The sequence below is a fragment of the Lampris incognitus genome, chromosome 14, assembly GCF_029633865.1.
Source record: "Lampris incognitus isolate fLamInc1 chromosome 14, fLamInc1.hap2, whole genome shotgun sequence".
In the NCBI taxonomy this organism is placed as follows: domain Eukaryota; kingdom Metazoa; phylum Chordata; class Actinopteri; order Lampriformes; family Lampridae; genus Lampris; species Lampris incognitus.
Window position 1 is genome coordinate 23,007,662 of NC_079224.1, and position 15,515 is coordinate 23,023,176.

Sequence of the window (15,515 nt, forward strand, 5' to 3'; positions counted from 1 at the left end):
GTGACACGGGGATTTGAACCGGCGATCCCCATGTTGGTAGGCAATGGAATAGACCACTACACTACCCTGACGCCCCTAGCCAAGTTCCTGAAGCTAAATATATTTGGGATGTACATCTTTGACTCAAGCAGCTTGCAAAAAAAAAGGGAGGGGAGGGATTGATCACAAAAAGTGATTAATATTTGTCGATACCAAATCATGAGCACGCTTCGGCTCCTCTCTGCTCTGCAACATTCACCTCACGTCTCTTGTCACCTCATTAGCAGCTTGTCCAGATATCACATTAAGTTGTGGATTCAAGCTCTTATTCATCTATTTGTGCCTGTTCACAGGCTTAAGCCTTTGAATTAGATAATAGATCACTCTAATATCGTCGATCACAACTTTATCGTTCTTTATGACAAGCGATGCCTCTATCTCACCCACGCACTCAGTATTCAGTAATACTCCATTTGTATTTTGGCTCCGACATACTTGGTGAAATCCAACTGTTGGATATTTACAAGGCAGCGACGCCAACAGTTAAAAAGCATATCCTTGCCCAAGCTTGCTGGGAAACAATATTCTGTAGCTAGTCCCAACCACTGACATGTATTTCACAGATCTTCTGCAACAGATAGTCTCAACAGAGGAAATGAAACCCTGAACAAATACGTTCTCGCAAAATGAAATCTCTTTATGAATGCATCTTGAGGACACATATTTCCGTGTGAAATACGGACAGCAACCGGACATGAATTATGGAATGACGGTAGCTGGCCTGATTCCCCACCCCCACATTTTTCATCTGACTTTAACTCATCTATCATCTACGGTCCATTAACAACCATCCCCAGTCTAGCTAATACCATGGAGAAGAGAGGAGCTGTACACTCTGCCCCCCAGTTGCCAGTAAGATAATTGTTATGCATTTGCTCCAGTCAGATGATATGCCGTTTTCCTTTCCTTCCAATTACCTTTATCTTTGTCAGATGACAGATTCAATTTACCGTTAAAGGTGGCTGATTAAAAAAAAAAGAAAAAAGAAGTGAATAACACTGATGTGCCAAGTCTAAACACTTAAACTTTAACATGACCCTGGTGATACTGAATGTTATGCTGAAGAAAATATTCAACTAAAGCTGAATATCTTTAGAAAAATAGCCTCGGGTTAACTTTTATGCACTAAAACAGGGTGGAATTCAAATTCCTTGCAAAAAAAACCCTACTTGATTCATGCCCACCCATATTATGAAGACAGCCATAACTCAATAATCCATCATGTGATTTTTGACGCGAGACTACTCCGTTGCCAATGTAAATGAAATCCCTGTAGCAACATTACAATAATGGAAAGTAAATTATTTCGCAACTCAAGGGGATGCATAACTGCATTTAAACGACCCATTGCATTGATTATCAGCACTGGTTTGCTGGGAGAAATTCCAGTTCCTACGGTGGGAAAAAGACAAACTCATCCACCATTCGAAAGAGACAATTGTCGTCTCCGTCATCAAATGCTGTTTGTGTGCACCTTCTTAGTTTTGTACAACTTGCGCTTGTCAGGGTGAGTGACTTTCCCGGATTGTTGGCCTTTCTGGTTGTGTGTTGCCTGCATATGGAGCCCCCCCCCCCCCCCCCCCGGAGTCGGCTGAGAGAAAAAAAAAGTCCCATGTGTAATTCTGTATTCTCAGTTTAGAAATCGCACAGATTTATAATCCATCCATCCATCCATCCATTCATCCATCCATCCATCCATTATCCAAACCACTTATCCTGCTCTCAGGGTCACGGGGATGCTGGAGCCTATCCCAGCAGTCATTTGGGCAGCAGGCGGGGAGACACCCTGGACAGGCCAACAGACCATCACACACACACACACACACACACACACACACACACACACACACACACACACACACACACACACACACACACACACACACACACACACACACACACACACACTCACACACTCACACACACACACTGGGACAATTTAGTACATCCAATTCACCTGACCTACATGTCTTTGGACTGTGGGAGGGAACCGGAGTCCCCGGAGGAAACCCACACAGACATGGGGAGAACATGCAAACTCCACACAGAGGACGACCCGGGATGACCCACCAAGGTTGGACTAGCCTGGGGCTCGAACCCAGGACCTTATTGCTGTGAGGCAACTGCGCTAACCACTGCGCCACACTACAATAATATTCAATAACTTCACTCTTATACGGTGTAGCGTCCCCAAAGTCACTTCACACATCAGTGGTCTCCTGTTGGTTATACTACAACACTCTTCTTTCGGCTTGTTCTCTATTTCTTAGGGGTCACCACAGCAGATTTTATAGTTTCCATCGCTATCCTGTGAGGGCAGTGGCAGTTGTTGTTAACCCGGGTCTCAACCAATCCAGTAGTGGGCCTCGACCTATCCGGTATGGTCTTGTCAATCCGCATAATCCTTTGGCAAAGTTTTATGCCGGATGCTGTACCTGGCACAACCACTAACCCTACGGATGAGGGCATAGGTAAAGTGCTGGATGACATCCCAGTATTCATGGACTTGCGCCCATGCCTGTCGCCAAGATCTGCACATATATAAGGATAAATATTCTGCACATGTATAAGGATAAATATTCTGCACATATATAAGGATAAATATTCTGCACATATATAAGGATAAATATTCTGCACATATATAAGGATAAATATTCTGCACATATATAAGAATAAATATTCTGCACATACACTACCGTTCAAAAGTTTGGGATCACCCAAACAATTTCGTGTTTTCCATGAAAAGTCACACTTATTCACCACCATATGTTGTGAAATGAATAGAAAATAGAGTCAAGACATTGACAAGGTTAGAAATAATGATTTGTATTTGAAATAAGATTTTTTTTACATCAAACTTTGCTTTCGTCAAAGAATCCACCATTTGCAGCAATTACAGCATTGCAGACCTTTGGCATTCTAGCTGTTAATTTGTTGAGGTAATCTGGAGAAATTGCACCCCACGCTTCCAGAAGCAGCTCCCACAAGTTGGATTGGTTGGATGGGCACTTCTTTGAGCAGATTGAGTTTCTGGAGCATCACATTTGTGGGGTCAATTAAACGCTGAAAATGGCCAGAAAAAGAGAACTTTCATCTGAAACTCGACAGTCTATTCTTGTTCTTAGAAATGAAGGCTATTCCATGCGAGAAATTGCTAAGAAATTGAAGATTTCCTACACCGGTGTGTACTACTCCCTTCAGAGGACAGCACAAACAGGCTCTAACAGGTACTATTTAATGAAGATGCCAGTTGGGGACCTGTGAGGCGTCTGTTTCTCAAACTAGAGACTCTAATGTACTTATCTTCTTGCTCAGTTGTGCAACGCGGCCTCCCACTTCTTTTTCTACTCTGGTTAGAGCCTGTTTGTGCTGTCCTCTGAAGGGAGTAGTACACACCGGTGTAGGAAATCTTCAATTTCTTAGCAATTTCTCGCATGGAATAGCCTTCATTTCTAAGAACAAGAATAGACTGTCGAGTTTCAGATGAAAGTTCTCTTTTTCTGGCCATTTTCAGCGTTTAATTGACCCCACAAATGTGATGCTCCAGAAACTCAATCTGCTCAAAGAAGTGCCCATCCAACCAATCCAACTTGTGGGAGCTGCTTCTGGAAGCGTGGGGTGCAATTTCTCCAGATTACTTCAACAAATTAACAGCTAGAATGCCAAAGGTCTGCAATGCTGTAATTGCTGCAAATGGAGGATTCTTTGACGAAAGCAAAGTTTGATGTAAAAAAAATCTTATTTCAAATACAAATCATTATTTCTAACCTTGTCAATGTCTTGACTCTATTTTCTATTCATTTCACAACATATGGTGGTGAATAAGTGTGACTTTTCATGGAAAACACAAAATTGTTTGGGTGATCCCAAACTTTTGAACGGTAGTGTATATAAGGATAAATATTCTGCACATATATAAGAATAAATATTCTGCACATATATAAGGATAAATATTCTGCACATACACTACCGTTCAAAAGTTTGGGATCACCCAAACAATTTTGTGTTTTCCATGAAAAGTCACACTTATTCACCACCATATGTTGTGAAATGAATAGAAAATAGAGTCAAGACATTGACAAGGTTAGAAATAATGATTTGTATTTGAAATAAGATTTTTTTTACATCAAACTTTGCTTTCGTCAAAGAATCCTCCATTTGCAGCAATTACAGCATTGCAGACCTTTGGCATTCTAGCTGTTAATTTGTTGAGGTAATCTGGAGAAATTGCACCCCACGCTTCCAGAAGCAGCTCCCACACGTTGGATTGGTTGGATGGGCACTTCTTTGAGCAGATTGAGTTTCTGGAGCATCACATTTGTGGGGTCAATTAAACGCTCAAAATGGCCAGAAAAAGAGAACTTTCATCTGAAACTCGACAGTCTATTCTTGTTCTTAGAAATGAAGGCTATTCCATGCGAGAAATTGCTAAGAAATTGAAGATTTCCTACACCGGTGTGTACTACTCCCTTCAGAGGACAGCACAAACAGGCTCTAATAGGTACTATTTAATGAAGATGCCAGTTGGGGACCTGTGAGGCGTCTGTTTCTCAAACTAGAGACTCTAATGTACTTATCTTCTTGCTCAGTTGTGCAACACGGCCTCCCACTTCTTTTTCTACTCTGGTTAGAGCCTGTTTGTGCTGTCCTCTGAAGGGAGTAGTACACACCGGTGTAGGAAATCTTCAATTTCTTAGCAATTTCTCGCATGGAATAGCCTTCATTTCTAAGAACAAGAATAGACTGTCGAGTTTCAGATGAAAGTTCTCTTTTTCTGGCCATTTTGAGCGTTTAATTGACCCCACAAATGTGATGCTCCAGAAACTCAATCTGCTCAAAGAAGTGCCCATCCAACCAATCCAACTTGTGGGAGCTGCTTCTGGAAGCGTGGGGTGCAATTTCTCCAGATTACCTCAACAAATTAACAGCTAGAATGCCAAAGGTCTGCAATGCTGTAATTGCTGCAAATGGAGGATTCTTTGACGAAAGCAAAATTTGATGTAAAAAAAATCTTATTTCAAATACAAATCATTATTTCTAACCTTGTCAATGTCTTGACTCTATTTTCTATTCATTTCACAACATATGGTGGTGAATAAGTGTGACTTTTCATGGAAAACACAAAATTGTTTGGGTGATCCCAAACTTTTGAATGGTAGTGTATATTCATCTACTACAGAGTGCACAAAGAGAGAACAAGAGAAACTACACAGCGTGAAGGTAGTATCTCTTTTCGCTTTTGCACCTTTTAGATGGTCCCTGCGCACCTGTCTCACAGCCGGCTGGACATCCGTCCAGCTCGGAGGACGGCTCGTTTTGGTGAAAATTAGGTTGTAGCTCGTTCCTTACAACTGGTTGTGTTTTAACGAGTTGCTGATCCTGGAAGTGTGCATCTGTGAATGAGCGCATCATGGAAGAGCACGGATTATGAATCTGAGAGCATGGTTTCTAAGCCAAGAGTACAGCTCTACACATGGGACTTTTTCCTCAGCTGACCCCAGGGGGGCTCCGTACTGTTGTGGGGGAGGGGGGACCTCTGTCTGGTTCAGTCATCAATCTGAGCACCGATCTGTATAAATTACTCATGAAAAACACGAGGGACTTCAATTGTTTTATCTAATATCCTGGTGCCAAATACATATAAAAAGGGGTAAAGCGGGAAAACCCTTGTAAATATTTTTTGTTCTTTTTAATGACGCCCATGGGCTAAAGTTAATCGAAGCTCTTTTTAAAGGGACAGCCCACCCCAAAATCAAAGAAATACATGTTTTTCCTCTTACCCTTAGTGTTATTTATCCATCTCGGTGGTTTTGTTGGCCTTCTCTCGAACACGGTGGAGCTGGATGGCACTCGGCTTGTGTTGGTTGCTCAAAAATGGCAAAAAAATAAATTCGGAAAAACTCAACAACGATGTCTCGTTTTGGGGGCGTCCGGATGGCGTGGCGGGCTATTCCGTTGCCTACCAACACGGGGATCACCGGTTCGAATCCCCATGTTACCTCCTGCTTGGTCGGGGGTCCCTACAGACACAATTGGCCGTGTCTGCGGGTGGGAAGCCGGTGTCCTCGTCGCTGCACTAGCGCCTCCTCTGGTCTGTCGGAGCACCTGTTCAGGGGGGGAGGAGGAACTGGGTGGGGGGGATAGCGTGATCCTCCCACGCGCTACGTCCCCCTGGCGAAACTCCTCACTGTCAGGCGAAAAGAAGCGGCTGGTGACTCCACATGTACTAGAGGGGGCATGTCTGCAGCCCTCCCCGGATCGGCAGAGGGGGGTGGAGCGGCGACCGGAAAGGCTCGGAAGAGTGGGGTAATTGACCAAGTACAATTGGGGAGAAAAGGGGGAGGGAAAAATAGAATAAATGAACAAGACCGTGTGCTGGTATGGTGTAGCTTGTTATAACGTGCAGCAGAGCAGCGCGTTTCGCTGTGGTTTGTGTCTACGCCTGACAGATGACAGCAGCTAGTAGGCCTACATCATGGTAATTACTACTAAAGCAAGTGCAATAAAGGCGATTTTGTGACAACCATCACCTTTTGGTGATAGTCACTTAATTCGGGCACCCACAGGCAAAAACCCAAATCTGCGCCTCGCCTTCCTGCCTATGTGGCGCATCCCGCCCGCGCCTGGTCAGCGGTTCGCGTCGCGTTCGCGTAACTAAAGCGTCATCTTATCGGCCTGTCATATCGGCATTCCGGGCCGGTGCCGATATTTCATTTTAAAGCCTTCATCGGCTGATACCGATGACGTGCCGAGATCACCGTGCTTTGGAATCATAAAGTACGCTAGGAAGTAAACTTTTAACTTCGACCCCATTCTTTAATACACCGTTATCTCTTAAAATGTCAAGTACCTTGAATACGCTGATCAGGGCATGAAACATATTGTGTCCTGAAGTCTCGGAGATTAGGATTTCCATTTCAGGGCAAAGCCGCCTGGAAAGCCAAACACTGCATGCTGAGAGTGGAAAATGTGTAAAGGTTGCTTGGTCTTATCTGCCGTTATAGGAAAAACACTGAGAGTTTCTTAAGACCATGGTCACTGGCACAAGGGAGGGGATCTGTACAGTCCCTTGATGTTTCTTTGAACCGTCGCTTCAGGCGTTCAGCTCAGATGTGCGGCACACAGCACCTCCTAGAGGAGAGGACGCGCTCCAGCAGACGACAGCCAAGCAGAGCAGAGCAGAGCAGAGCAGAGCAGTCTCACACTGATAAGATTTGATTCATGAATGTTGGCGGTCACACTTTTAGTCACTCCTCTCACAGTGACCACACAACAACCAGAAATGAAGCAGCAATGTTTAATCTTGCTTTCGTTTGGAAACCTTTCAGTTGTACAGTCGGTGTGAAAGGATGGGTTTTAACAGTGTCAGCCTCGTCTAGAAGTTCAGTTTTGTTTTTGTTTTTGGTTTGTTTGTTTATTTTTTATATATACATCTGGTGATAAAAACACATCACCACGAAATTACAAATAAATATAAGGGCATCTGCAAACCTTTCTTCTCTTGGACCCCCTTCAACCCATCAGCCGCGCTAGCATGGAGTTTGTCAAGATCTGGGAATCTGGGACTACACTGTAATTCAGCTAAAAACACAGTTAAAAAGCTACCACTGCCTTTCACCTTCGAAGGTACTGGTGTCCAAATTAAATCCGAGACCAATGGTGCCCCCTTGTGTAAAACTGAAATGAACACCAGTTCGTCGTACACACACAGAGATAACGGTTCTGCAGAAAACAGCCAAAATCAACTGTGAAATGTTTGAGTGTGCAGGGGGCACAAAGAGGAGCTTCTGTCAGAAAAGTGGGAAGAATCTGAAGTTTGGCTGACGTTCAGGGTGCCAGGCCAACAACCTCTCCCAGAACGCCAAGGAGTTTGCTGGGGGACTTGGGAAAGACACAGGGAAAGACCCACACCCTTCTCACTGCCAGCGGGGTCCCAGTAGAGATGGTGAGCAGCTTCGGGTACATCAGAGTTCAATTCAGTTTACTGTCATTAAAAACAATGTGCAGGCACATGTTAAAAATGAAATGAGGGATCACTGAGGACCTAGCATGGACACTACACGGACACTTTGGTGAAAAAGGCGAGGCAGCATCTTTATCACCTCAGGCAACTGATGAAGTTCAGCGTCTCCCCACAGATCCACAAAACCTTTTATTCTGATGCCACTGAGAGCATCCTGGCAGGGTGCCTCACCGCCTGGTATGGGAACCGTACCTCTCAAGACCAAAAAACCCTGCAGAGAATGGTAGGGCTGGCTGAGCATACCACCGCGTTCACACCCACCCTCCTACAGGACTTATACACCAGGCAGACCAGGGCTAGAAGGATTATCATGGATCCCCATCATCCAAATAACAGACTGTTTCAGGCAGACACCTCTGCGGCCACAAGGCCAACACAGAGAGACTCAGAAGGAGTTTCTTCCCCCGGGTTATAAGGATACTTAACACAACATAACAATGAGATTTGTAATACCACTGCCACTTTTACCACTTTACCACTTTGCCTCTGACACTTTCCAGACACTTTGCTGATTCAGTCTATTTCCACACTTGTACTTGTATTGCATAGCATCTGCACATTATATCTACTACTACTACTTTCGGCTGCTCATTATATAAATAACTGCACATTTGTATATATATATATATATATACCTTATATGTATATATATATACACACACACACACACACACACACACACACACACACACACACACACACACACACACCTTCTGTATAGTCCCTGGATATTTTTTTAACTGTTTTGTTTTTTATTTTACTGTGTTTCATTGTATTATTATTGTAGTCTCATTATTTTAGTCTCATTTTATTATTTTTATTATTATTGTTGTTCCATTTCTTTTGTTGCACAGTTTCGGAGTTTGCCAAAAATCATTTCACTGCTTATTGTTCTTGTGCATGAAGTATATGTGACAAATAAACCTTGAAGAAAACTTGAATCTTGAAGTTTAAGAGTGCATTATACCAATATTTGTATTCCGCACTGGTGCAGTTTCCTCTGCAGTGAATGTCGATTTTCTTTAAGTTGAAGGCTATTTCCTCCTCTTTCTTCATCGTGTATATAACCGCCGCTGTGATACACTTTGATTGGCAGCAGCTCTACCCTCCACTGTATGAGCCCTGGGTGCTCTGCACTGCCCTGGGCTCAGTCAGATGGCTGTAGGATAAAACCATCATTACCTGGGAAAAGCAACAACAACAACAACAACAACACATCATCACTACAAAGATCGCCTCCCTTCGGACATGTGTGTCTGCATAAGAGTTTTTGAAGGCCGCTTGCTGGGAGCTAGCGCTTTCTCATTCTGGTCTTGTGAAAAGATGTGCTCACTAAAAACAATGTCAGCGGGTTCTAACGGAGATGGTATGTATGCAGAGACCCCTCGGGCCGGGACATGATCTCCTTCATGCCCATCATTTGACATATCTACCATTATTGGGGATAGTAGCTGCAGAGTTTAACATGTACCGAAAACAAATTCCAACATCCTTGGTCATGTGACTAATAAAACAATCTAATCTAATCTAACCTAATCTAATCTAAGTATCAATTTAAGTAACAGCTATACATTTAAATACATCTTAATTTCTTCGCTTTGTTTGGTGCATTTTCGTACCTTCAATGTGCTTCTGACAACATATCCAAAACGTGTGAAATGAGTATGTGTACTACTTACTGTGATCATGGCGAGAAGAGCCAGCATCACGCCCAGCATCACGTACAAGTTATTAGTCAATCCTCCAGCCCATAAAGGCCCCAGGATGGTGGCCAGACCTCCAATCGACCGTCTCACACCTTGACTGAACCCTTCAGCAAGATACAGAGACACAGGTATTCGAAGGAATGCCACGTTATGTCTTCCATCTACTTTCATTTACTCTTTTTCTCACTCTCGAATCCACAAACATTGAGAAAGGTGAGGTGAACTCACCCTGTGTTTTCTCTGCTGTGACTTTGGAGAACAGGGACACCTGAGACACGGCCACGAAGGGAAGCCCCAGCAGCTGCAGGAACACCCCAGTAATGAATGCTATCATCTCCCACCTATAGCCACCTGGGGGAGTTGGAAAAGTTACATTTAGAATGTAATCTGTAACATATAATTACCAGTTACTTATCAAAAATTCTGGTTGGTATTACAATGCATCTGCCCCCCCCCTTTTTTTTTCTCCCAAATTGCGCCTGGCCAATTACCCCACTCTTCCGAGCCATAACAGTCGGCGCTCCACCCCCTCTGCCGATCCGGGGAGGGCTGCAGACTACCACGTCTCCTCCAATACATGTGGAGTCGCCAGCTGCTTCTTTTCACCTGACAGTGAGGAGTTTCGCCAGGGTGACATAGCGCGTGGGAGTATCACGCTATCCCCCCCCCCCCCCCCGAACAGGCGCCCCGACCGACCAAAGGAGGCGCTAGTGCCACGCTACCTGGACGCCCCTCAACGCAGCTGTCTGACTGCATTTAGCCATGTAATTGGGTTACTTTAAGCTAGTTCGGGATTAATTTAGCTTTGTATTGAAAATAAAGCAAAACGGGAACATTTTCCATTGCATACTCCAGTATGCAGTGCAATTTAAAAACCTTTTCTATCAACATCTACCCTAATTTTATGCCCTTAATTTGAGTGTGTATACAATCTCTCACTGTTGTGATGTAATTGTACCTTTCATATGTGTTTCTGAGTAGTCCAAAAAATAAACTTCTGTTTTTCTTACACAGGTAACTGGAAACCTATTGTGTTTTGTTTTGTTTTGTTTTTCCCAGTAACTGTCACAGCCACATGATAAGTTTACTACAAACCTTTTCCATTGTATTCAGTTACTGCCCTATCCTGCCCCCGTGGAAAGGAACAACTATTCAACGCTCTATTTGCAGCACCTGCCAGCCGGAACCATGATGTTAAATGTAACAAGCAGACACCCCGGGGCCAATGTGTGCATGAGATCGTATTTGTGTGAATGGTGTCCTGCTGGCCTGTCGATGCTGAATGACACTTTAAGGAGCACACCTGGTTCACCCAAAGCTCAGCCCGACGTGACTCTGCTGTTTCACACCGACACATGCCAGTCAGTCCCCCCACAAGACTCAGCTTCTCTTAGTGCCAGACAAAGGCTTGGACTGACAGGTGTGTGTGTGTGTGTGTGTGTGTGTGTGTGTGTGTGTGTGTGTGTGTGTGTGTGTGTGTGTGTGTGTGTGTGTGTGTGTGTGTGTGTGTGTGTGCGCGCCAGGTTTTTCTATCCTAAACATTTTTTTACATGTTTTTAATTGCTTAGCACAATTATTAACTGCTCTCTTCAGGCAGATGCATTTCCTGCAGCGCTTAAGACAGCTGTCATTAAACCACTTCTGAAGAAGAGCAACCTTGATGTGACAGCCATTGCCTGTTGGCAATGGCTGTTGACAATGACGACAGGCCCATCTCCAACTTATCGTTCCTCAGCAAAATACTTGAAAAAACAGGTTATTCTCAAGTTAATAACTATTTAATATCTAACAACCTTCTAGCCATTTATCAGTCAGGTTTTTGATCTCACCATAGCACAGAAACAGCACTTATCAAAGTTATGAACGATCTGCATGTGAACACAGATTCTAAAAAAATATCTGTTCTTGCTCCTGGATCTCAGCGCCGCCTTCAACACTGTTGATCATGATATTTTGCCAGAGAGAGTAGAAAAATGGGTTGGCCTCTCTGGCCTGGTTCTCAACTGGTTTAGAACATACCTTCAGGACAGGCAGTTCTTTGTGTCTATTGGAGACTTTTTCTCAGACAAAGTGGGTATAATGTGTGGGGTACCCCAAGGGTCTATTCTTGGACCATTACTATTTAATCTCTACATGCCTCCTACTCACACATGTTAAACAGAAACACAAAATAAATTACCATAATTATGCAGATGATTCGCAACTCTATATATCCCTATCTCCCGGTGACATAGCTCCCATACATTCCCTAACCCAGGTTATTGATGATATTAATCTATGAATATCAGAGAACTTTTTACAATTGAACAAAGACAAGACAGAAATACTTATTTTTGGTGCAAAGACTCAGACAGAATTGCAGCTCATCTCAGCTCTCTGTCTCTGGAGTGTAAAAGTGAAGCTAGAAATCTCAGTCTAATCATAGACAGTGATCTAAATTTTAAGAGCCACATCAATCATCACACAAGATCAGCCTTCTACCATCTTATAAAATGTTCGAAACTAAGGGGCTTTCTATCAAAATTGGACTGTCAGAAATGAATCCATGCATTTATAACAAGTAGACTAGAGTCTAGTCTACTTGTTATAAATGCATGGATAGTCTAGTCACTAGACTACTGTAATGGACTATTCACCAGCCTCCCAAAATCAGTTGTGCACCATCTACAGTTAATTCAAAACGCGGCAGCTTGTGTTCTCACAGGAACTAAAAAGTATGAACACATTACACCTGTTCTTAGAGCTCCGCATTGGCTCCCCGTCAAAACTAGAACCAATTTTAAAATTCTGTTACTTGTATACAAAGCGCTAAATGGCCTTGCAGCACACTATACAAAAGACATGTTAATTCCTTATAAACCAGCAAGAATGCTCAGGTCCAATGGCAGTGTTCTTTTAACCATCCCTCATGCTAGGTCTAGAACAGGGGAAGCTGCATTTTGTATTTACGCCCCAAGTAGATGGAACGCCCTGTCTGAGGACCTGAAAGAGGCCCCCACTTTGGACACATTTAAAAGTGGGCTAAAAACATTACTTTTCAAAACAGCCTACAGCTAAGTTTTTGGTGTGTGTCTGTGTGTTTTGTATATTTTGATATTTGTATATTCTTCACTAACACCTGCTGATATGCATATTTATTTTCTGTATTTGCACTTTTATGGCTGAGTTGCAATTGTATTGTCATTTTATGTAAAGCACATTGTGTTGCCCTGTGTATGAAATGTGCTATATAAATAAAGTTTGACTTGACTTGACTTGACTTGACATTTGGTCCCTATTATGATAGGAAAACCTGAAACAACCTACCTTGTGTGGACATTTTATGGGTCCCATGAGAAAAATAGTCTATTCTAGGGTTAGGACTTAGTTTTAGGGTTAAGTTTAGAATCAGGATTAGGTTAAGGTTAGGGTAAGAGTTAAGGTTAGACATGTAGTTATGATGGTTAAGGCTAGGGTTAAGGGCTTGGGAATCAATGTAGTCAATGAGGTGTCTCCACAAGTACAGGGTGACATGGTGTGTGTGTGTGTGTGTGTGTGTGTGTGTGTGTGTGTGTGTGTGTGTGTGTGTGTGTGTGCTTGAGCACGACCACATACATAATGTCTTACCTTGGGGGTTGGTGAGGAAGATAAGGCACCAGATACAGGCAGTGCAGCAAATGACCAGGCCCACGGCTAGCACAGCGCGGTCCGCCACCTTCCTACTCAGCCAGCGCACAAAGAAGAAGCCCAGGATGACCTCCACGCCACACAGGCTGTACATCAGGCTGTTCCCTAGTTCGCCAAAGCTGAAGTAGCGCTGCGTCAGAGGGGTCACCATGGTCTGGTGGAAGGGGTTGTGGTGAGATAATTTGTCAGTTAGATCACCGAGTCAGTTTCCGTAATCTTGGGGTGAGGAAGAATGCGCCAGATATGGGTGCCTTTCAATCATTATACGATTTAAGGGGTTCAGATCATTGGTAATCAATGTATAATTTAAAAAAACAGTGAAGTCTTTTAATATTCTTTTCTTTTCTTTTTTTTACAAACCAGATCTGTTACATGGCTGCTGAGTCACTGCACCACAACTTTATCTCCCTAAGAATGAAATGAGATGTTTGGTCTACCAGCTTCAAATTGAATAGATGTGGTCTCCTACAATATTTCTAAAGGTTGCATTTAATAAAACAAAACAAGAGATGATTTCATTTGTCCGAAGGGAAATCATCACATTGATTTGTTCTTTTCCTTAAAATGAGGCAAAGTAAGTCACTCCCCTAAGGTAATACCACTTGATAGTAGAAAAATCTTGAAACAGACTTCTGACTTCTCAGTCCAACAACTGAGATGTTTTCTTACATATTTTTGCAGTTTGTTGTGCTTATCTGACCAAAAAAAAAAGGCGGGGGGTTTAAGACTCAATACAAGACAAAAAGAGATTATAAGGTGGACATTTGTTGCAGAGCACAGTCTGAAGAATGAAACGGTGTTAATCACAGATGGGGTGCGATTTAAGGTGACTATTGTGTGTTTCTCATGCTGTTATTTCACTTCTGGCATTGACAAATATATGTACTTTTGCGTGTCTCCTCAAGGTCGAGTTCAACTCGACACAGTGTACAAAACTCAGGGCGCGTTGTGTGACGTTGTGTGAAATGTTTGGGAGCTCGGGCTTGATGGATCTCTATGGAAGCTGCACCCACCTCCAGCGCCGTCTGGTTGAAGAGAGTGATGAACTGAGCCGTGAGGAGAACCACCACCTCCTCCCTCAGGAACTCTGCAGAGGGGAGGAGGTGCAAGACAGAGAGAGAAGGAGGGGTGGGAGGGAGTCAGCTGAGACATATGGATGTTTTCCAGGTTTCAAAAACGCTAAATCATACAGGTATTGCTTGTTTTGTTTCTGCCTGAGAACCTCGGCCACAATGAAAAAGGCACCGTTGAAGTGAAATGAAGGCTGCAGCCAGCTTCAAGGGTTCTTCCCCCTCCAGAAAGAATCTGGCAGGATCAATAATGCAGAGGTGAGAACATCTCGGCCTTACATGCAACCCTACATAGTGGAGCTTCACAGTGTTTTGAGTTAAGCTCCAGTTTTCCCCCAGTCCCCGCTTTTCTGACTCTCCCTCAAAAATGGAGAAGAATCAATGAAACGAATGTTGTTGACCATATTATAAATTCTGTTTCTAAAAAAAAAAAAGATAAAAAATTTCTAAAAAAAAAAAACCCAACCAACCACAGCAGAGTCAATAAGAGGGAAGTCTGTGATCCATCCCTCTGCCACATCTTCAAAGAGTGGGAGAATCAATAAGAAGGCTGCACACACATACAGAGAGATGAGCTAGAGACAGACAGACAGACAGACAGGCAGACAGACAGGCAGACGGGCAGACAGACAGACGGAAATGCAGACAGACAGGTGGATGACAGATGGAGAGACAAACAGGTGAACAGGCAGACAGACAGGCAGACGGGCAGATGGACGTACAGATAGACAGGTGGATGGACAGACAGACAGACGGGCAGGCAGGCAGACGGGCAGAGAGACAGGTAGACAGACAGACAGGTTGACAAACAAACAGACAGACGGACGGATGGACGAACAGATAGACAGACAGACAGAGAAACAGAGATGAGAGAGAACATTTGCTGAGGGGGGAGGATAGCAGGAGGTGCCGAAATGCTCGATCAATAGCAGCCTGCAAATCACCATTTGCACCACATGTAAACTTCACACTAATTCAGTTGGACAAGAAGTGTGTGTGTGTGTGTGTGTG

At 43.5% G+C, this 15,515-nt stretch overlaps 1 protein-coding gene across 1 annotated transcript in view; it reads right to left on the reverse strand.

The window, feature by feature from the left end:
• Positions 1–9,163: 9,163 nt before the first annotated feature.
• The window catches only part of mfsd8l2 (major facilitator superfamily domain containing 8-like 2), a 9,334-nt gene continuing 2,982 nt past the window's right edge, over positions 9,164–15,515 (reverse strand). The window contains exons 7-11 of the mRNA XM_056293742.1: positions 14,448–14,521; positions 13,375–13,588; positions 9,997–10,119; positions 9,742–9,872; positions 9,164–9,244 (exon numbers count right to left, since the gene is read on the reverse strand). Of these exons, the coding sequence (XP_056149717.1) occupies positions 9,164–9,244; positions 9,742–9,872; positions 9,997–10,119; positions 13,375–13,588; positions 14,448–14,521 (623 nt within the window). The remainder of the gene's footprint in view (positions 9,245–9,741; positions 9,873–9,996; positions 10,120–13,374; positions 13,589–14,447; positions 14,522–15,515) is intronic.